This window comes from Cyprinodon tularosa, unplaced genomic scaffold (assembly GCF_016077235.1).
Source record: "Cyprinodon tularosa strain WSP-4 unplaced genomic scaffold, ASM1607723v1 ctg2, whole genome shotgun sequence".
Classification (NCBI taxonomy): Eukaryota; Metazoa; Chordata; class Actinopteri; order Cyprinodontiformes; family Cyprinodontidae; genus Cyprinodon; species Cyprinodon tularosa.
Window position 1 is genome coordinate 862,501 of NW_024038733.1, and position 22,376 is coordinate 884,876.

The following is a 22,376-nucleotide window of genomic DNA, read 5'->3' on the forward strand; positions in this document are numbered from 1 at the left end:
ACTTCCCCATCAGACAGTTGCATTGACTGTGGACTTGATAAAACACATGCACCACAACAAGCAGAGGACAGGACACCTCACATCATCTCTTACCTCAAGAAACTTGGATTCTGTGAATCTCCACTTCTCCCCGTACTCTGGGACCATGATTTCCAAATGACATGTTAAGTTTATTTTTAGAGCACTAAGCAACAGTCAAGTCCCCTTTTCCTCCCCAGACCACATAAGTTGACGTCTCCGAGTGGCTCATACAAGGAAGAAGACAGTTCCAGTCCTGCACCATCAGTGCATGGTGCCTTTTGAACCTATGACGCCACTTTTTGTGTATCTCCCTTAAACTCTCAAACATATTCATATTGCTTTAGTATTTTCTCACCCGTAGACAGCTGGAAATAGGCACCAGCACCCCTCACGCCCCAGTAGTGATAAAGTGTGACAGAAAATGCATGGATGAATAATAGTGTTTCCTTTTTTCCTTCCACTCAACTTTCCATAAATATGCTTGAGAACCTCACGTTGGAGAGGAGCCATTTCAGTAAGTCATAATCATCAGCATTGCTTGAAATAAGTGCTTGGAATATGACACTATGAGTGTAGTAACTTTATGTATTTTTCTTATAGATAAATCAACCTTTTAATGGTTTAACTCTTGCAGAAAACCTGCATAAAATATGTGCAAGCAGGTTCATATCCACATATGCACATGACTTCGCCAACTACTGTGCCATTATACCATTTGGTTAAACTATTGAGGTTCTTAATCGCCAACAAACAGGGGGACAATGAGGCAGCTGTTGCATGCCGGGAAAATAGAGCAGGCGGTTTGGACTGAGCTTACAGCCCTCTGACAGAAGCAACTTAAAAACTGAGCCCGCTCCGGATGCTCCCTCCATGCGTCCCCCTTTCTTCCACATGAGCGCAGATGAAACGCAGACGGCGCCACGGCTTCTCTCCCCCCATCTCCCCCCTGACTCCGCACTCCATCCGCTACCAACCGCGCAGCAGCCAAGCCATATGGGACAGAAAGAGACGCAGTCAGTCACTCCAAGTGATGAAGTGATGATGTTTGCCAAGATGGGAGGATTTCAGGCGCGCCTTTGCAAACATAATAAAATACAATTCTGCAATCAGCCACTGTAAATGAAGCACATGCATGTGATTTAGCAAATAAAGGAATAAAGAGGTGTAATTCTCTTCTCTCTTAGTATGGTTGCACTTCTCCGTGCACCTTGCTCTCTCCTTCTGTCTCCCCCTCTCACTTCTTCCACCGGCCCCGGAATCGATCTCCGCAGGATCAATAAGTTGGCATGAATATTCCCTGCCTGCCGAGAGTCTAGTTGGGGAGAGTCGGAGGCTCAGGCTCAGGCGCAGGCAGCGGAGGAGAGGGGAAGGACGGAGAGCGGAGGCTGGAGCCCAGAAAACCCGGAGAAAGGAGCGCATAGAGGCGGAGAGGAAACCGCACCACGGACGCTGGGGGGGGTGTATGAAACAGCGGCGCATCGGACCGGACAGCAAAAAGGAGGATTTTTATCAAACAAAAGATGCACAGGAATCTGGCTTTAAAGAAAGAGGAGACCGGGGGAAGTGCGTGTGTAAAGTGGGTGTGCGCGCGCCGACGGCTCCACCAGCTCTGCAAGCGCATCGGGGCGGGTCTGCAAGGCTGGCCGACATGGAGGATGTGTATAACACACGGAGGATAAGAAGAAGGATATAAACAATAATAAATATATATATATATATATATATATATATATATATATATATATATATATATATATATATATATATATATATCAACGTAAATAAAAAATTAAAAAAACTGTCTTACCGGAGTTGGAGCGGAGAGCCAGAGGGGACTTGAGACGCCAGGCGCTGAGGTCAGGGGTAGCTCTCTGAAAGACGAACGGCACCGGCAAGGGAACAAACATGATCTTCTTCCTCCTGCCTTTCCTTTGGATGCAAATAATCTGACACAAGCTGGTTGACAAGCCTTGTCCTCCTCAGATGCTTCTGGCTCTTTTCTGACAGACAGCTTTGGGGCAATATTTGGTTTGTAGAGCTCACAACATTCGCCGTTAGGTGTGTGCACATGTAGCCTCAGTTGCGCACTTTTTATGTACACGTGTGATGCATTAGAGTTTTGCTGTACCCTAAATGTGCATAGAGCATATTTATATTTCTACTCATAGAAACATAGGATGGTCCCTTGAGTAAGCAACACGCAGACGGATGATAGAGGAGCTTCAAGAAAAGTTCTGCTAGAAATAAAGCTTAGAATAAACACTGATGCGCTTCTTCCCTCTACCTTCTCATTGTTAAAGCTTTCTCCTTTAGTAAACATATAGTTTATTTTATACTCTTATTTCTCTGCAGATTCTGTAGGAATGCATGAGAACAGTCGCTGAGCCTATTCTTATGGAGTCCCCTCTTTGGTATTCGCTTTTGCAGCTTAAAACCACCCCAGGATATTAGATAAAGACTGCTAGAAAAAAAGCTAAATTATCCAGATGTGTGCATTTTAAATGGAGGCTCTAGTATAGCCTATATATCTGCTGTTCAGCTGCTCATTAGTCGTCTACATTCATCCAGTACGCACAACGCATCGGATCGTGCATTCAACACAACTTGGTTCTTAAATCTAATAACAAATAAATGAATACAAGTTGTAAATAAAATGGGGAAACATACAAACAAACAGTCAGAGAAGACGGCAGCGAGCGCGCATGGCACCGACGCTCCTCCTCCTTCGCTCTCTGTCACAAGCCAGTAATTAAAACGCAATCAATCGATGGATAAATAAATAAACATCTAAATAAATAAACGTTCAAATCGGACAGCTTCAATGAATAAAAGAAATAAATAATGGGAAAAAATTATGATAAAATAAACACAAGACGGCGTCGCTATACTAATATCCGATGGTGCCGCGTCTTATCGGAACACTTGCCTATATCTCCGTCCATCCGTCTGTGTGTCTCTGTTTTTTTGTTTTTGTTTTTAAGTCTCTCTTTCTCTATTTCTTTCAAATTTGTGTCTGTTTCTTTTTGTCCCCCTCCTGTAATAATATGGGAACCCCCAGATAGCTCACTCGACCCGGCTCCCCTCCAGGATTGTAGCGATCTGCCACCAGGCTGGCCGCAACATTCAGGCGCTACAACTCACACATCACCACCCCCATCCCTCCCTCCCTCCTTCAATCCCTCCCTCCTCCTCCCTTCCACCTCTCTCTCGTTTTCACTACCGCTGCAAAAGGTATCCTGTATTGATTTTTGTGCACCGCCACCATCACCCCCCCTCCTCCTCCTCTTAATAATACCGACTATAATGATGCCAGCGGTGATCAGTGCATTACTGTTTGGACTCCTTGGGAAGGGATAAAAGTCCCAATAAGAAGCACCTGCACAGCTAATATCTGTCAGGATATATGGCTTGCTCATAATGAATTTATGGCATCACTGTTGTCCAGAACCGACCCAAAGCACCATCAAACTAAGGCTGCTGCAGCCAATAGAGGGCCTACCAAAACACTTGACTTCTGATGAATGAAAATGTTGGGAGTCACAACCTGCTGCTGGTCATTTTCACCATTTTGCTGTTACCCAGGGAAGCATTAAAAGGTGGTAGGGGCAGTGGAGTGGGGGGAGGCATGAGTTTAAGATTAAAATAAATAGCTTATATTTCAACTGCATCATGTTCAGATATACTTGGACCCCAATTACAGGAATAAATGAAGTCAGTGAGTCTGAATTGAGACGTTTAATATAACAATAAAAACATCCAGTTCCTCTCTGTCACTTCTCTATAATAATGAAATGCAACAGGAATAGTAACTGAAGAATCCAACAGAGAGAAATGAGAAGATAGGAGATTATTTCTTAGAGAATGTAGGAGGAATGGCAGGGAAATCAGAAGAGCTAATCTCATGGAATGAGGAGCAGCTGTGAGAGAGAAGGAGGGTGCATGGAGGGAGACTAATTAACAGAAACACTGATTCTAGGAGCCCACTGGAAATATTTAAGAAGAAGTAAGAGAAACAACTCTTAATTAGTAAGAACATAAAAACTAAGAAGTTAAACATGACAAGGATGTACCTAAAAACTATGAGCACAAATAAATGAACAGCAAAATCAAACAACAGAATGTAGCCAGCTGTTTTCAAGCCTATAAAAAAGGAAATTCTGAAAAAAAAAAAAAAATAGATTTTTAATGTGCAGTCAATAGGGAGATGGCATTCATGTCCTCTGCTTGTCACTTTTATGATAATTTGTCACCATAAGTGAATTTAAGAAAAGTTTAAGAACAAGGCAACTGAACTTCAGTTCTCCAGCTGAAGACTTTTACACATTTCGAAAGATCTTCACCAACAGTCACCAAGTCTAGTTTCCTTGTATTTAAACATCCTTTGGTTCTACCATGTCCTGAATGACAGGATTTATAGCAGAACATCAAATACCTAACTACAAAAACAATAGACTGTTGTAATTCATCATATTACATTAATTCGTAATATGTTGGTATAATTAAAGAAACAAATGAATGTGTTTTTTTTAGCTTAACTCTTTATTAAGCAGAGATAACTTTTTATATGGCAAATTTAGACATAAATTTAGCTGCTCAGTTTTAGTATTCCCTAAAATACGTATATATTGTGATGCTTCCAAGCACCAGAGGGCAACAAATGGCTTCCAATCAGATCCCTGCTAGTATTCAATGTGGGTCAAAAGGCACTAGTGTTACAGTTCATGGGTTTGAATTGTTTTATTCATGAAATCAATTTAATGAGAAAAGGACAAAATGGTAAAGGATTGGTATGAAATGGGGTTATGAAACATGACTGGTTAATGAACTATCACCGTGTAGGCTTAAGGATTGTTCTGATTAAACATTAATAACAAAATGTACTTTTCGTTCTCAGAGGATGGGTATAATAGTTCTTTTGGGTCTTGGTTTCAAACTGTGCGGTAATGTACTCTAATATTGGTCTGAAATTTAAACACATGCAGCTACAAAAAGGTCAATGTTGCATTCACAGAAAATAGAGAGAAGCAGAGGGAAATAATATTGCAAATACGAAATCAGATGAAAACACACAAATCATGCTAACACTCAAACAAGAAATATGATATATACAAATGTTGCAAGTACCGGTAGTAAAAATATCTTCATTGGAAGAAAAGCTGCAAACTGGCTCTGAATAACTGAAGTGCTCCAGACCACTAGGGGGAGATGTCACAAACTCAAATGGGGCTAGACTTTTGGCATAAAGGGAATACTCAGAAAGACTGTGTAAAAAAAATTAAAGTGAAAAAGAACCTTTTTATTCCTCTCTCCAACTTCCCGTTTATCATTTTGCTTATTGACTGGTCATTGATTTACAGGGTAATGTCTATCAGTTGTAGGGGTTGATGATCGTCTCCCCTTAATGGTGGTTTACAACTCTTCCAACTTTCCTAAGCCAATTCCCTGCTTGCAGCATTTTCCCCTTGCATAGGTTTAGTGTGTTTGACTAGCATCCTTTTTGTGTTTGCAGCACATCTCCACTTTGATGCTCTCTATTTTCTCTGAATACCACATTTCCCATTGCACTATTTTCCTTTGTATTTCTTGTGTGTGTTTGTGTATTTTTATTTTATTTGAAAGTCTAACTTTTATCTTACATACTCTTCTTTGTAGTAATTGTGTTTGCTGCATACTTGCATATTCGCAGCGCATTCGCACCTCTTTTGGCTCCTGTACATCAAATAAAAAATTCAAATCACACTTTGAAACCATCAATATGTTCTTTATCTCTGCTGATTAATACAGTAAAAGCATTAAAAAGACTGGTGTTTTCTCTGGATGCCTCGAACATAGAGTAACCATGCGCTGCCCCTCCTCCACCTGTTACTATGTAACGTTTGTCAACTGGCTGATACTATTTTACTCTATTCTTTTTGAAAAAAAAGGAAGACATACAGTAACTCATTCAAATAATTTACAGTAGTGGTATTTAAACAAAACAACAGCCACTCATCACTGTAATGCTGTTTTAAAACTATAGTTGGACTATTTGAAACAAATTTTTATTCGGGTATAAAAAATGTCCAGGAATTTAAATCTGCTTAAACCTCAGCTAAATGCATGCACCCCGATTTGTTAACATTTTTGGCAAGGCTACAGGGGTTGATAGCCTTACTAATTAACAATCTATGATCAGCTTATATTGCATTTTTTTTAACACATCAAAAAAGTTTTAACACGGAAAATTACTAACTGCTAAATATAGCCGGTGTTTATTTTGTAAATATCCTAACTAAATAAAAAAAACTATTTGAATGTCAAAGATAATGTTTTTTTATAGAACACAGATAATAATTGACATGTTGCAGTAATTTCCCAATATTTTATATTATTATTATTATTTTAAGCACAAGTAAATAAACACATTACAGTAAATTTATCAATTTTTTTTATTTATGCTTACATGATTGCACATTTACCTGAAAGTGTGAGAAAGTGATATTTTCACTCAAGGTTATAATGAATCCATATATCCTACAACAAAGTTTGTCGAACTTAAAATTTGAAAGGATTTTAAATTCCTAAATCTACACTGCAAAAACAATCCAGAAATAAGTAAAAAATGGCTTAAATTAAGTATATTTAGCCTTAATTTGAGCAGGTAAATAAGATGATTTGCCAATGGAATGAGTATTTTCACTCTTAAAATAAGATAGTTAGATAATATTTACTTGAAATAAGACGATAAAATATTTTTTTCTTATTTTAAAAGGAAATTGTCTTGTTCCATTGGCAAAGTGTCTTACTTATCTCCTCAAATCAAGGAAAAACACACTTATTTTAAGAAAAAATAACTTATTGAGATTTATATTTTTTGCAGTGTAGCTTTATTTAAAAGTGGATATAACAGAAATTTTTAGTTGCAATTATAAAGAGACAAATTAATAATCTGAGTGAACAGCCAGAGTTTAATCTTATTGGATTATTTATACTGCTTTGCAGTCACATTCCCTGCATACCATTGCTGCAACTTATCAATGAATAAATGAAATATTTCTATGTGCGATTGTAACCAAAGATGATAAAAAGACCTCCCTTTTACTTACTTGACTAAATATGCATTAAAAAGCTGTTTTGTCCAGAGATGAGTCATCAAGTAAGCCAGAAAAAAGTCTAATCAATGTATTTACATCTATTCAGAGACTGAATCATACTAAGTGAATGGGTGTTGGTCATTTAGCTAATACTCAGTTTATTTTTGCTTTCAGTTGCTTGAATTTTTAAACAATTCATTATTATTCACCATTATTCTTAGCATTAAAAAAATCATCACTTGATATTTTCTATTAAGATTGATGCTGAGGCATCTGTTCAAGTACCAACATAAATGGTTTGTGATTGTAAAAAAATATGTACACTAAATGTTTAGATGAGATTTGAGCAGGTTTAATGCTATTTATCTCTATCATTAAAGGAAATTCATTAATCAAAGATACACAGCATGCAAATGTGTAAATTGGCTACATTGGTAGGAAGTGGTTCATTCACAGCATGCAATGGATTAAACGATAACACATGGTCACAAAACGGTTTGCAAACTTGATTGACTGATAAAAAAAATGAGGTGCAAGTAAAGTATACTGTGCAATATAGTCATTTTAATTGTTTGCCTGTTTGTAAACAATGCATCTGGAGGGATTAAATCAAAACACACCAATAATCCAATTTATTATGGTGCTTTCTATTTATACTTTGAAGTTATATTTCCCAGTTGGAAATATAAAAAGAGCATCAAATGAAGTCTGAATGGCAGGTCATGCCTTTCAGAGCATATAACATGTAGTAAAAGCTGCTTCTTTAAATCATTTTTAAGAACGTTACTTTCTGAATGCATAAAATGGAAATATATAACTTATCAAGTTTGCAGACCTCTTGCTGGTCTTTTTGTTCTACAACTAGAACCTGTTCCTTTCAGGGGTTACGTCATTCTGAGCTCTGACTTCAGAGACGATTGGTAGGGGACGGTTGTGGTCCTGTTTGTGGTTCTGATGTGTTAGATGGAGAAGTGGTCCTGAAAGAAATTTTGCTCAGAATAGCAAACAATCTTGGCCTGCCTTGCTCTTGGCCACATTAAATCCTCCTAAAAGGATGAGGTTGGGTTTTTAAGCTAACCAGGACAATCACAGATCCTAGCTTTTATAGCAAATGAGCGTATGCAAAAGCAAAATCACAAAAGACTGGTTGGATTTACTGATTTAAATGTCTTCTTCTGAATAATATATTTTGCAACCTAGTTTGACTTAAACTGTTGTTTATGTCCATGTGTGATAAAGAGCTAACTGATCCAGATCATGAAGCTTAGGGAGAGAGCTGTGGAGACATGACAGAGATCTCTGTGGAAAATATAATTGAAATCTATATGGCAATTAATAATCAAAATTAATACGAACATGTAATGCTTTCCTAATGTTCCAGACTTGAAAAACTCACCTGACAAAGCTGTTTCACATATTGCTTTAGAGTGAACTATATAAATCTGATAAGTGCATGAAAAACTCCCAAGGTTGCATTTTGAATGACTATTTACGATGCACCCAGGTTACAAGTCCAATCACTATCTGGCCTTTTTGTCCCTCGATACTTCCCCTCTGTCCATGGCCTCCCCTTGCTTCCTGTGCAGTGGCGTGTTACATGCTTGTCAATTACAGGCCAGCATCAGTCAACACCAGGCCCTTACACACCAGATTATTGTCAATATAGATTTTTAAATAGAAAAATCTATACCCTAAACATCACAGTCAATGCAGGCGAATCAATAGGAATGAGCCTGCTCTTGCTCCTGCCTCTGCTCGGCCTTACAGCCTCACCCACCCACCCTTCCATCCTTCCATAATCAGGACTGTGTGTATTTGTACCTGCAGGTGATTAGACATGCTTCAAGTTGAGACTGGACACGTGCATTGAGTTATTTGCTTCTCATCGCCATGTTCCTCGTTCACTCAGTCATCAACCGACAGCCTAATTGCCAAGAAATGTGAGCGGCACACTAATCTGGTGTGCTCTTAATTATGAAAAATGCCTCATCCCCTGCAGAAGACAACCTGGTTTTATTGTCCTTCTCCCTCCGCTTCACACATGACAGATGACATCCGCAGGTCCAGCGAAGAAGAGGAGGGAGAGAGGAGTAATGAAAAGGTAGGAGAAGAGGAGAGGTGAGTCAAGACGAGGAGAAAGAAAGAAGGGAGAAGTGACTAGTTGTCCTTCAAAGACCCCCTTCTCTCCACAAAGGGAGCCATGCGCGCCCCCTTTCCCTCCTCCCTGCACTCCTTCCAGACAAAAGCAATTATTTCTTGTAGAATGTAGTGTGGCTGTGCGCGTCTGTGGAAGAGAGGGATGGAGGGAGGGTGTGTGAGATTGAAGGAGGGGAAAATAAGATGGTGTTGGAAAGGGGTGAGGAAGCTGAGGAGGTGAGGAGGAGAATTGGGTGTGGGGGGGGTGCTAACAGCATCCACCCATTTGTCCTCCACATACTCTTCTTGCCAAACTCTTCTTTTTCCTCCACCTGACAGGGAAAACTGCCAGCCAGGTAATCTCCCAGATATGAAAACCTTTTTGAAACACCTGCAACGGTTTTGGGTATAGATTGAGGCAAACCTGGGCTTGATTTTTACTTCTCAGTTTAAGCTGCTGTCGCTCATCATGTTCCACTGCGCTGTGGAGTTTGACAAGTCTAAAAGCCCAACACAAAGGCTGATACCTGATGATGACACCCGTCTGTAGCCTCACATTCAGTCCATCTGTCCGTCTCAAACCCAGGACACAAATTTCAGCCCTCGAGGTGAGCTTCTCGCCTGCTGCCTATAGGGCCCCCGTAGCGCGTCGGTCTGAACACTTTAAGTCCCCTGGGACGTCCAGGGAGGACTCCCCTGAGGTGGGGTAGGAGGGGTCGCCATGGCCAATAACCCCCACTGGACTGCTCTTACTGACTGTCCTGCCTCTTCTCCCACTCTCCTTCCAGTCCATACAGACCCATAATATCTGCTTCCATTGTTTACTATTCTGTATTTCTTTTTTAACAAAAAACGTGTCTCATTGTGTCTTTTTTTTTCTTCTTTGTGTTGTTATGCTTCTATTCTTTTCAGAGATACAGTAATGGATAAAATATTGAACAGTGGATACTCACAGTTAAAGCTTAGAGAATGAAGACAATTCTTTGTAGCTTTGGTGCAAAATCAAATCATTTATCAAAGAAAATCAGAAGATAAGGATCCAAACTTGGCATGCTTTATTCATATATATTATTTATATATATATATATATGAGCATAAAATGCTGCATTTGAAACAGGCAGTTTATGTTTTATATGCTGCCTTTCTATGTAGCATTACATTACTCTAATTTGTAATAAACCACAGTGTAAATATAAAAGCATAAACTTATTGAATTCACTATCTTACTGTTTAAAATGTTAGTCATCAATGCCGTATTTTGTTGAGAATTTTATATAAAAATTACATCTTGATCCGATATTATGACAGAACAGTTCAGAATACTAAGTATTTAACTTTTATGTTTTCACTTGATCTTTGTTATAGCTGATCTCCTGATTAACATCTGTCTGTCTGTGGTAGTCATTCTAAACCTAATTCTGTAAAAAAAATGCTAAAAAATAAAAGTGTTGTTTTTTTCCTCTTGGATTATTATCTGTTCAGATGTATTTAAACACATGGTGTTCCATACGACAAACAGCAATTTGTAAATTTCCTCACCCCGACATGTCTTCAACGTCACATACATGCTGTAGGTCTGGACGTTGCATGAAATATTTATCCAATCAAAAGGAAACACATATATCCTAAGGCCACACATTAGTCATGAGCGGGGCCATCCATTATCATTTTGTTTATTGCAGTCTTGGTAATCGCTCTTTTTATGCATTTTTGAATGATTGATGTGCCTGCTTTGAATAATTAACATCAGTTTTATAGCAAATGGTAAAGATGAAAGAAAAGGGAAAAGAGAAAATTAATTCAATAAAAAAAATGTATGTATGTGTGTGTGTTCTTATACAATCGCTGCTCTGTAGCGTGTGTTCGCATCCATGTCATGGTCACTGTTAAATGGTGATGTCACAATGACAAATGAGCTGGTTGAATTAAATTCTCACTCATCAATAACAGCTTTGGTCAGGAATCAATAGCAGGCCAACGGTGGCGTTTCTGGCTCTGTCAGCGACCTAACAAGGCCCCCTATTAAGAAGGACGCGGCCGCCCTCCGTCCCGTCTCATCTCCACATGGCTGCAAGAAGCTTTCAACGTGTTCTTCTCATATCCTCTCTGCACCACCACACCAATAACACGGAGTGCAAAAATGTAATATTCATAGAAAACCACATTCTGACATGATGTATAGATTTGTCCAGATAATATGGATATGATGCATGGGCTTTTATGAGCTTCAGTTGTTGCTTTCTCAGCTTGGGTGTATGTGGGCAGGTAAGTGTTGTTTGTGTATCTCGGTAGGTGATGGTGTGTGGGTTGGTGCAAGGTTTCGGCAGGCTTTGGATCCCTCACTACCACCACCAAACTGCAGAGTTCAAATCCAACTGAGATGCAATCAATTTCCAGAAAACACACACAAACAGGAGCGGAAAAGAGCAGGAGTTCTGCGAGTTAGCCGGCGGATGTAAGTATGACGATGTCAATGCCGGTTCACAGTCGCACAAAAAAAGTACCACATACCCAGCAGAAAAGATAAGACTGGTAGTGAGATACAGAGCCAGAAAATGCAGCCCATATCTCCCACCTGCATACCTCCACGGTCCACTCCCTCTGTCCTTTGGCAAACAGGCATCTGATCCAACTAAAGCCCTTGTTCTTTTTGTATTCCTTGTCTTCTTTATGAGTTTTTATTAACTTTGCCTCCATCTCTCTGTCAGCACCCCCCAATAATCAATGCTGATATATTGCCAATATCCAGCTCGGTCCCTCGTGCCATCTTTCACAGAGGCTCTGTTATTGGGGGAGATTGGCCCAATAATAATGATATTTATAATAGATATTTATTATCTGGGTTTGTGGCAGCTCTGCAGATGCACCCTGCTGAAGACCTCACACACACGCATGCACACAGGAGAGAACACACAGTCTCTCTGGGAGTCTTTAATTTACACTGGTAATATCAGGCGATTATTCCCCACATAGATAGTGCAGGGTTATCGGGCCGGAGCCGCTCTATGCATTCAGCCGGCATTACAGAGTCCTCTGGCTGTGTGAGAGTCCATGAAGAGCGGCAGGCTCACCTACCGGCACCGGGCAATGTTTAGGAGCTGAGGGAGTTTTTTTTTTTTTTTTTTTTTTTTTTAGAGGGAGGGGGGGTCAAGATTCAAGCAGCACTTGGTCAAAAGGAGGTGATGCAGGAGAGAGGGGACAGGACAATCTGGCCTCTCGCCCTCCCTAATCCACATCACCCGCCCTCCTCTCTCTCCAACCACCCCCCCACCCCTCCTGTAGCCATGGCCCCAGACGGTAATCCACCCCAGTGCTCCTCATCCTTTCATGTATTGATTTCCTCTCCTGCACCACGGTTACATGTCGCACCCACGTCATTGGGCCTGCTTCTTTCTACTAGCCCCCTCCCCTCTCTGCCTCACCCCTTTACCTCTCCCTCGCCCCATCTACCACCTCCATCAGCACCAACAGCAGCAGCTCCCTTACCAACAACAACAACTAAAGGTGTAGGAGGTACGTGTGGTGGGGCAAAAAAAGAGGGCAGATAAAGCACATTGCAGTATTTCAGTAAAGCAACCAGCATTTTACAGGGACAGAAACAAACAGGAGAGGATGGAGAGAGAAATGACGGGAGGACAGAGAAAGAAAAAAATGCCCCTAAGGGGGGGGGGTTGCAGAGGATATTGTGGAAATTATCAGAGTGCGACACATGCTGGAAGTGCATGGCGAGAGATTTATTTCGAATTTGTCACTGGCAGTGAAATTCATCATCGGGTATGAACAAATCTGCTCTAATTGAAGGGGCACGTTTTAGATGAAAAAAAGGAGCCAAGGTACAGAAATGTAAAAAAAAAAAAAAAGCTTAAATTAAGTAGACTGACTGAGCAAAAAAAATTATCAGAAAACAACAACTGTTTAAATTATAGATATACACAAATAAATCTTCAAAAATAAAAATCCTTTGTTTATTTTTGTTGTTTAATTGTATGCATACTGCCTTCATACAAATGATGGAAAATCTGACTTTATTTCTAGAATATAGAATAAGTTATTTACATAAATTGAAATGAATCAAATTCAGGACCTAAAAATCCATACAAATATATTTCATTTTTTTTGGGTGCAAAATTGCTGGAAAATGAGATAATTGAAACACATAAGGTTCAGACTTAAACAATAAATAAAATCCAAAACTCACCATCAAATGGAGAGAAAGCTGCAATATGTTACATTCAATCAGCACTTACAGCTGCTCTGTTACTCTGATATAAAAAACAAATAATTTCACCATCCAACATAATCTAATTCAACTTTTACCTCATTAATAACTATGAGCATTTCCAAAGATTTAATGCTTTGCAAAAGCTTGATTCTTTTCTAATTCTTTTATGTTAAAACTACAAAGCTTTAATGCTGCGTTTCAAACGGTTAAACAGGCAGATGCATTACTGAGAAGGGGAAAAATACTTCAACCAGAAAAAATGCTCTTGTCACAGATTTGAATTATATTTTCTTTTTTGCTACTTAGACACCCATCATGTCTACTCTATAGAGTTAAAGAATACCCCTTAACATGATGCTGCTCCCACTGTGTGTTATGCTTGGAATCTTCAGAATGTTAGCAACCTTTCAAACATAGAGCTTTGCATGCTAGCCAAAAAGTTTCCTTTACCATGTCATGAGGAGTGTAAACTCAAAGATCAGATATACATAGTTTCAGTCACCTGAGCTTTGGGTTCTCTGCAGCTGCTCCAGAGTCACAAATGACATCTTGGCTACATTTCTAATTAGTGCTCTATTCTGTTTCTTAGGGCAGTTTGCCACGTCTTGTTAAATTTGAAGTTCTGCTATACTGTTACAGATGATGGACTAATTAGCTCTCTGTCAGATCTTTCAAAGCTTGAGATGTTGTTTTTATCTTTTTATATGTAATTTTGTTTAAAACTTCTCCATATCTTAGCTGTCTGCTGGCTTCCTTAGCCTTTGTTAATGTTCTCTAACAAACATCTAAGGCAGGGGTCAATGTTTTCCAGGCCAAGGACTCCATACTGATGGCGAGATGGAGCAGGAACCCCCTAATTATGTGTATTATTTGAAATTGTGTTATATCAAACTGGTCCTATAGTCATTCTATTACATATGGAGTCATTTAACAGAAGTAGTTCACCCTGGGATAATTAAAGTATTTCTGATTCTGATTCCTGGTTGATGGGACAGGTGTTGAAACGGTGTCCAGCTTGAAAGAGCTCCTGTGTGATGCTGAATGTGTGCATTGATGACTGAAAGACATCTTCTGCCTTCATTTATCTGTTTACTACAGTGTGTTGAATTCATTTTAATTTGTATTTAAAGACATTTCAATTAGTGGAAAAAAATGCAGAGGGGAATATTAAAAAAAAAAGTCTAATCAGCCAAAACGTTCTCGACCCCGATGCAGTACCTCCATTGCCCCCCAACGGGTTGCAGACCCCCTGTTGAAGACCTGCGCTCTAAGATCTTCATGTAACATCTTGGTTTATACTGAGATGGTTTAATGGATTTTATGTAAGGATAAAATTAAATATTACCTCATATAAATAAAGAAAAACTAGCCATATTTTTTATTTTGTTTCACAATGAGTGCTTCTTGATTTGACCCAATATAACACACAGAGTTTGTGTTTTGTGCCTCTACTGCAATGTTTCCAACATTTTCAAACAATACAAAACAGCAACTTAGATTCACACCTTTTATATCAAATATTGATTAAGGTTACTATTAGTACAACATTAATACAAACTGTTCTGCTCAGGTTTGGCTTCGTATTCATCATTACCCGTGTGCTCGGTAGGTGCATGTAAACTAAAATGCATGTACTATTCAACATGGAGGGATGTCGCTTCTGGTACTGCAGGTCAAAGGTCATTTTTGAGTTTCAGTTGAGCTTGTGAGACCCAAGAATGTGTGCGTTTGTGTATGTGCATGAGCTCAGAGGGACATCTGTGAGTGCGGCTGAGTCTGTCCGAGGGAGCGGTCATTTTGACCGACCGTCTGTCTGTCTGTGCATCATTATATCAGAAATGGCAATCACAGGCGAGCAGAGCAGCATATATCCTTAATGCATCCATTAGTTTGTAAACCAGCTGTGTGTGTATGTGAGTGTTGGACAGCATGTGCTGTCAGGTCAGGCCTATCATCAGAGCAAACAAAAGCCCCAAGCAAACAGCTCAGCCCTGTGGATGCATTTTAAACACTTTATCTAACATTGTTTATTTGCACAACCCTGAAGTCTATCAGCTGTAATGCAAAGTTGCTCCTAAAATGTAAATGTTTAAAGTTAACGCAATCCATCGATCTTGTCTACACTATGATGATTAAAGGTTTGTTTAAATAAAAATAATCTTTAAAAAAAGACTCAAACCTAAAATCCGAGCAGAGCGTAGCTTCTTCTCTGATAGCTGCAAAGAGATTAAAGTTTTTCTAGCATTGCTGACAATGGTTTCTTTCCCTCTTTTTGCCTTTATGAAAGCACTTATCTTAAGTGGATCCACGCAGAGTAAAGTGTAATTCAACAGAGTAATGGCACATACAGTCCATATATTGTGCATCATGCAAGCCCCTTAATCCACAAACAGAATCAAAAAAGCAGCAAATGACTCCAGAAAAGGTTAGCACAATTCCGTCAAGTACAGAGGATATATAGAAAATGCTAGGTCTGAATGTGAGCCTCAACACTTAAGTCAAGAAAAGGTCAAACGCACACATACACCCTGTGAAAAAAAATATACAAACAGATGATAAAAACACACATAAAACTTCCTGTGCACATACAGAATTCAACGTTTGGCTGAGCCCCGATGCACACACGTACCGTCGAGATTGCAAGTGTGCACGCCCACACATGCACGGACTCGGATTCAGCCAATTAGGCACACCACCTTCTGAGAAACACCAGTGGGCATGTAAGATTCAGAGTCTCGCAGGCTCTAAAACCCTAACACAGTCATAAGCCAGAAATAACACACGCACACACACTCACACACGGGCGTCTCCAGCAGGCTCTGCAGACCATGTGAAATAGCAAGGCAAAGACAAAACACTCCATTCCATCTCTGACATTTCCAATATCTGTCTATCCCTTATAAACCTCTGTTCACTCATAAAGTGTCTCATTCTTCAAAGATGAACATGTTCCATCCAATCGGTTGCCAGCTTACCGACAGGCAGCGCTCCGTGATGCTTGTTACCTCTGCAAAAATATTGATTCTCTTTAAATGTGACGGTGGAGAAAAATCAGATGCATTTATGATAAAATAGCTTAGAAACTCAGCATGGCATCAGAGACTTGAAATGTGTTTTTATTCTCCCAGTTCATTACATTGAAACAACAAAACTTGGACCAACTCTGAGTGGAGCAGAAGTGTGATGTAGATTAATATCATAAATTGTTTTCACATTTGTTTTATTTTATTTTGAATTAATGTAAATAAGCATTGTATGCATTACTCTGATACCCCTAAATAAAATCCTGCCAAATATTTTCAGATGTCCTCTGATAATTGAATAGAGTGCATAAATGTGTAGTTTAATCCTATGAGAAATGTGGCTGTTCTGTGAAGGCCTCGGAGGTTTGTTAGAGGATATTAGAGGACAAACATAATCATGAGGACCAAGAAACAAACAGACAGGTCAAAAATAAAGTGTGTAGAAGTTTCAAAACCGGGTTAGGTTGTAAAACAGCATAATAAGGCTTTTATTATCAAAGAGAAGTCAGTTAAATGAATAATTTTAAAGTGGAAATAATATAGGATGGAGAAAGTGAATGAGGCCGTGCAGCTAAACCCGCGGTGTCCAGCCTAAGGCCTAGGGGCTATTTGGGGCCCTCTGAACAGATTAGTGCGCCCCCCCCCCCCACCTATATTAACTGATCACATTGGGGGAATCATTTTTCAAGAGAAATGATTTCTGTGACAAATGAATTTTCTTCAAAAGCCTTTGTTACAAAAACTTAAACTTGACCTATTTAGCAATTATTTAGTGTCCCTTAACCGGTTATTTTTGGGAAAGAAAGACATAAACTGAATACAACACCAACTAGGTCCAAAATTAATTAAAAGAAAATTTTGTTTTTTTAATATAATGTAATTGTAAAAAATCTTTTCAATGTTTTGAATCTGATTCCATCCTTACAAAATACAGACTTTTGTTCTTGTTATAAATAAATAGCATGTTAAGTTTTTTATTGGCAAAGGGGAAAAAAAAACTAACTTTGAAATACTTTTTTTTAAACTTTTACTATATTTTGTTGTTGGTTAATTTTTGTGGCCCATGGGTGCTTTTAACTTCATGTTTTGGACACTTTGGACACCACAACGCAGTAGAGTGTTGGGAGCTGGAGTAGTACCATCTTTCTCCAGCAGAGTCCGCCGTGGATCCTCCTGAGCAGAGCCTCCTGCACAGCTGCTGCTCATTACCATCATCAGAGGATCCACTATATAAGCTGTCTTCAGACCTTGCCTCAATGCCGCAGCGTTGTTCCAGTTGGTCAGCGTTAAAGCCTAGATCTTTATTGTATCTCTATGACTTTGAATCCAGGTTGGATTCTAACCTCTGTCTCTGTGTTTCCAGAAAACCCGTGCCTCCTCTGTGAAAGCTCAGGAAGAGCTAACCTGCCGAACCGACCCTCAGAGCCAAACCCTACAGATCCTCTGAGAACCTCCAAGCAGCTCTGGACTAGAGCTGGGAAACCAAGGCCAAGGTCTGAACGTGAGACGCTGAAGCAGCAAACGGACTCTGCTTACAAGCTCTTCTCCTGAACCAACAGTGACTCTCCCAAAGAGAACCTCAAGAACCCTCAAGACTCCGGTGAAACCAGAACCCAGGCCCGAACCAGATCCTGTACATTCTGTGTGTTTGTGCAGAATAAACTCTGTTTAACCATACTCCTGCTCCCGCCTCAGTGGTGTTCTGCATAATTGGAAACCTCCTTGAGAACCAATCATGACAGAACGCTGCGGCCAGCAAGATTTCCCAGCGGAACCCCTCTGGAGGCTTCTGAAGGATCTCCCGACCCGGGTTCAGAACCTGGAGGACCTCCTCCGTGGGAGCCTCGATGAATTGGCTAGGAGAATTGAGTGCGCCATCCGTGATATTCAGGACCGGCTCGTGGACTTAATCATGGGTGAGCTCAACACTCGACTTAATAGGTCTCCGCAGGAGCTTTCCAGACAATCAGCTCCCGGAGCGGAGCCCGTTCAACTTCCGTTTCCGGAACCGGAGCCTGTCACGTCACTTCCGGAATTTCGCCCGTCTCTCCCAGAGAAATTTTCAGGTATCCCTAGCAAGTGTAAGGGGTTTTTGTTTCAATGCCGACTTATTTTCCAGAACTCTCCAGGCAGCTTTTCCACAGATTACAGGAAGATAAACTTCATCCTTTCTCAGCTAACAGGTAGAGCCTTGGAGTGGGCTCAGGCTAGATTTCCCACTGACGACAGTCTTAATGTCTATTATTCAGACTTCATCTCCGAATTTACTCAGGTTTTCAACCAAGATTCTGACCAAACAATTGACTCTCGAGCTCTGTTAAATCTTAAACAGGGGAACTCCTCTGTAGCGGATTTTTCCATAGACTTCCGGGTTAAAGCTGCAGCCTCAGGCTGGAATGAATGTGCACTTAAGAGTGCATTTTTCAACGCTTTAAAGAGAAACTTTGCTTTTATTGTGGAATACCTGGGCATTTTGTTTTTTCCTGTCCAGCAAAGAATAGGATTTGGAGCTCGTCTGCGATTATGGGGAGTCTGGTGAAGCATCAACTAAATAGAAAATCCTCTCATCTACTTTTACCTGCTACCCTGTCCTGTTCTGATCAGACTCTCACTCTGTCAGCCTTCATAGATTCTGGTTGTGAGAGAAACCTTATTGACTCAAGTCTAGTTCAACAGCTAAACATTAAAACCACCCCTCTGAGGAAGCCACTTAAAGTCTCAGCCATTGATGGAAGGAGTCTACACCAAGTTACCCACGAAACTCAGCCTCTTCAGCTTCAAGTTTCAGGTAGTCATCGAGAGACCTTAACCTTTCTTGTTTTCCCGTCAGCCTGTTCTCCCTTGGTTCTGGGATATGAGTGGTTGGAGCGACATAACCCTCATATTAATTGGACTCATAGACACGTAGAATCGTGGTCTCCCTCCTGCCATGCCTCCAGTCAGTCAACCAGTCCCCGTTCCGCCGAACCTTCTGGAGTCCCTCTACGGCCGATCCGAGCATCCAGGGGCCCTCGGTGGGCGCCTCAGGACACCTCGGAGGTTGCACCGGAGTCGTCGTGGGCGGCTCTCTCCATGTTGCAGCCAGAGCTGCAGTCGGCGGTCCTCTCTGAATCAGCTCCGGTGCCGCAGTGGGCGGCCCCGCCCTGCACCTATTTCTGAGCTGCTACCGGGTGTCTCCCAGTAAGATTTCAGAGACATTCTTTGTTGACGTCCACCTTTTGTGGATTGTTTTTTGTTCTGGGACTCAGTTTGTTTTTTCCTTTTTATTTTCCTCCGTCCACCCTGGGTGGGTTGGTTCTTGTTTTGGACTTGGCTTCTTGCCTACCTAGTTTGGTGCCCCTGCGCCCACCCTTGGTGGGATGTTTTTTGTTGTTTCCTTGTTTCCCTAGGTCTTGTCTGAAGCGTCTGGAATCCGCCCTTGAGGGGGGGGTACTGTTGGGAGCTGGAGTAGTACCATCTTTCTCCAGCAGAGTCCGCCGTGGATCCTCCTGAGCAGAGCCTCCTGCACAGCTGCTGCTCATTACCATCATCAGAGGATCCACTATATAAGCTGTCTTCAGACCTTGCCTCAATGCCGCAGCGTTGTTCCAGTTGGTCAGCGTTAAAGCCTAGATCTTTATTGTATCTCTATGACTTTGAATCCAGGTTGGATTCTAACCTCTGTCTCTGTGTTTCCAGAAAACCCGTGTCTCCTCTGTGAAAGCTCAGGAAGAGCTAACCTGCCGAACCGACCCTCAGAGCCAAACCCTACAGATCCTCTGAGAACCTCCAAGCAGCTCTGGACTAGAGCTGGGAAACCAAGGCCAAGGTCTGAACGTGAGACGCTGAAGCAGCAAACGGACTCTGCTTACAAGCTCTTCTCCTGAACCAACAGTGACTCTCCCAAAGAGAACCTCAAGAACCCTCAAGACTCCGGTGAAACCAGAACCCAGGCCCGAACCAGATCCTGTACATTCTGTGTGTTTGTGCAGAATAAACTCTGTTTAACCATACTCCTGCTCCCGCCTCAGTGGTGTTCTGCATAATTGGAAACCTCCTTGAGAACCAATCATGACATAGAGCATAGGATCAATCAGTGAAGCAGCAAAGAGGTAGAGTAGCAGCCATTCAAAATCGCTCTTCCTAGTCAAACGTCAGCCAAATGGCAGCCTATCCCTTATGACTCCCAGCCAAATCCCCTCCAACTTCCAGACTCCAACCTTTCACTGAATTACAGGGTCTGACCAGGAGATAACGCTTCTCTTTAGATCTTAATGTCCACAAATCATGACAGAAAGAATATTTTAGTACTAGATTGATATTTAAAAAGGAATTGTAGAGGACCAGCCAAGGAACCATTAAGGAAAGTGAGGACATTTTGAATGGCTACTATTGTAAGTCTAGAGGGGCTGCAGAGATCATTAGTCTATACTATTCAAATCTGACCTTTTACAGAAGAGAGGTAAAAAAAAAAAAAGCTTTTGGTTCAAAGAGCCATTAGAGGTCCTGTGTGCAGTTTCCCACAAACCTTAAAGGAGGCAAAGCAAATGTATTAAAGAAGGTTCTCTGGTCAAATGAGACTAGAAATAAAATTTCAAGCACAAATCTAAAACTTTATGACATGCAGCATCATGCAGTGAGGTTTGGTTCCTTCAGTAGGAACAGGACAGCTTGGCACAGTTGGCAGGGAGATGATTTAAAAACAGGACAGAACTGTTAGAAGATCTGTGAGAGGCTGCAAACAAAAACCCTAAAAACTAAGTAGAGTGAGCAAAAGGATTAGATCCTGATCTGTTTATTATCAGTATTGTAGCTTGGATGTTAAAGTTCGGACTGAGCTCGATCTAAATTTATGAATGCCTGAACTTACAGATTTACTATCGTAAAAGAAAAACTTGTATCATTTTACAGCTACATTTGAGGTTAAAACCAATAAAAAACTATAAAGTTCATGATTTTCTACAATTCTATTCATGCATTTACTGTCAGCCTTCTTCTGTGCTGCAGCGATTTACACCTTCTCACGATTCCCAACTTCATCTCCTGCTCTTTGCCTCCGAGTCTGTTCCTTCATGCTGCTGTATGTTTACCTAAAACCCATCTCTTCTTCTTTTACCCTTCTTTCACTCCTTCTCTCTCCGTCTCAGGCTTGGCGAACGCTGTAGGGCTGCGCGAGCAACTGTGCAAGAGATTTAGAGCGAGGATCAATAAGAAATTTAAAAATCAATGCACTTAGCGCCAGGAAATCAATGGGCCTAATCGGGATGCCAATCGGCCCAGTCAAAACAATTAAGAGGGAAGAAAAATGTTTAACAACCTCCTCTTGCTTACATAGACAGAGGGGATCGGAGGGAGAGAGTGACAGTGGGGGAGAAAAAGAAAGGGCCTGGGGAGGAACATCCAAGGTAGACGCAGAAGGATGAGATGGAGTGATATATGGAAGGGAAAGGCTCAGGAGAGGGAACTAAAGCTTATATCCAAGGAAAGAGGGATTGGACAGGGGAGAGATAGGCAGTGAGTGAAGGATAAAAAATGAAGATAAAGAACGAAAAAAAAGGAAATGATGCAGCAGGTTGACAGTCTTGTAGGAGAGAAGAAAAAGTTGAAGGATTTGTGTACTATTTTTATAAATCCAGCCTTTTTTCTATGACCATTCTTTGTCCAAGACAAAAAAAGGGAACATGTAACCATCACAAATAAGGTCACACTTTGTGATCAGAAACACAAAAGTAATGCTGTCCCTGTGGAAGTGCAGCTATTTCGCTCATCAAAGCCTTCCAGGGCAGCTGCGCCCTCCAGTCGCTCACTCATCCTCACAGACGGCCAATCAAGTGACTGCCAAATCACAAACAAGCAGCTCTTCCAAATCAGCAACAACACAAAAAAGGGAGGCATTTTGCTCCCCATCGAATAAGCCAATCA

The 22,376-nt window shown here is 40.8% G+C and overlaps 1 protein-coding gene across 5 annotated transcripts in view; it reads right to left on the reverse strand.

Moving 5' to 3' along the window:
• The window catches only part of pou2f2a (POU class 2 homeobox 2a), a 92,660-nt gene that overhangs the window by 55,637 nt on the left and 14,647 nt on the right, over nt 1-22,376 (reverse strand). For 3 of the 5 annotated variants that reach the window (XM_038284441.1, XM_038284440.1, XM_038284444.1), the window contains exon 1: nt 1,829-3,159. The exons of 1 other annotated variant lie outside the window; for it this stretch is intronic. In XM_038284441.1, the coding sequence (XP_038140369.1) occupies nt 1,829-1,928 (100 nt within the window). In that variant the 5' untranslated portion in view covers nt 1,929-3,159. Of the gene's footprint in view, nt 1-1,828; nt 3,160-22,376 lie in introns of those variants that run through there. One more of the 5 variants, XM_038284445.1, reaches the window with a different exon arrangement.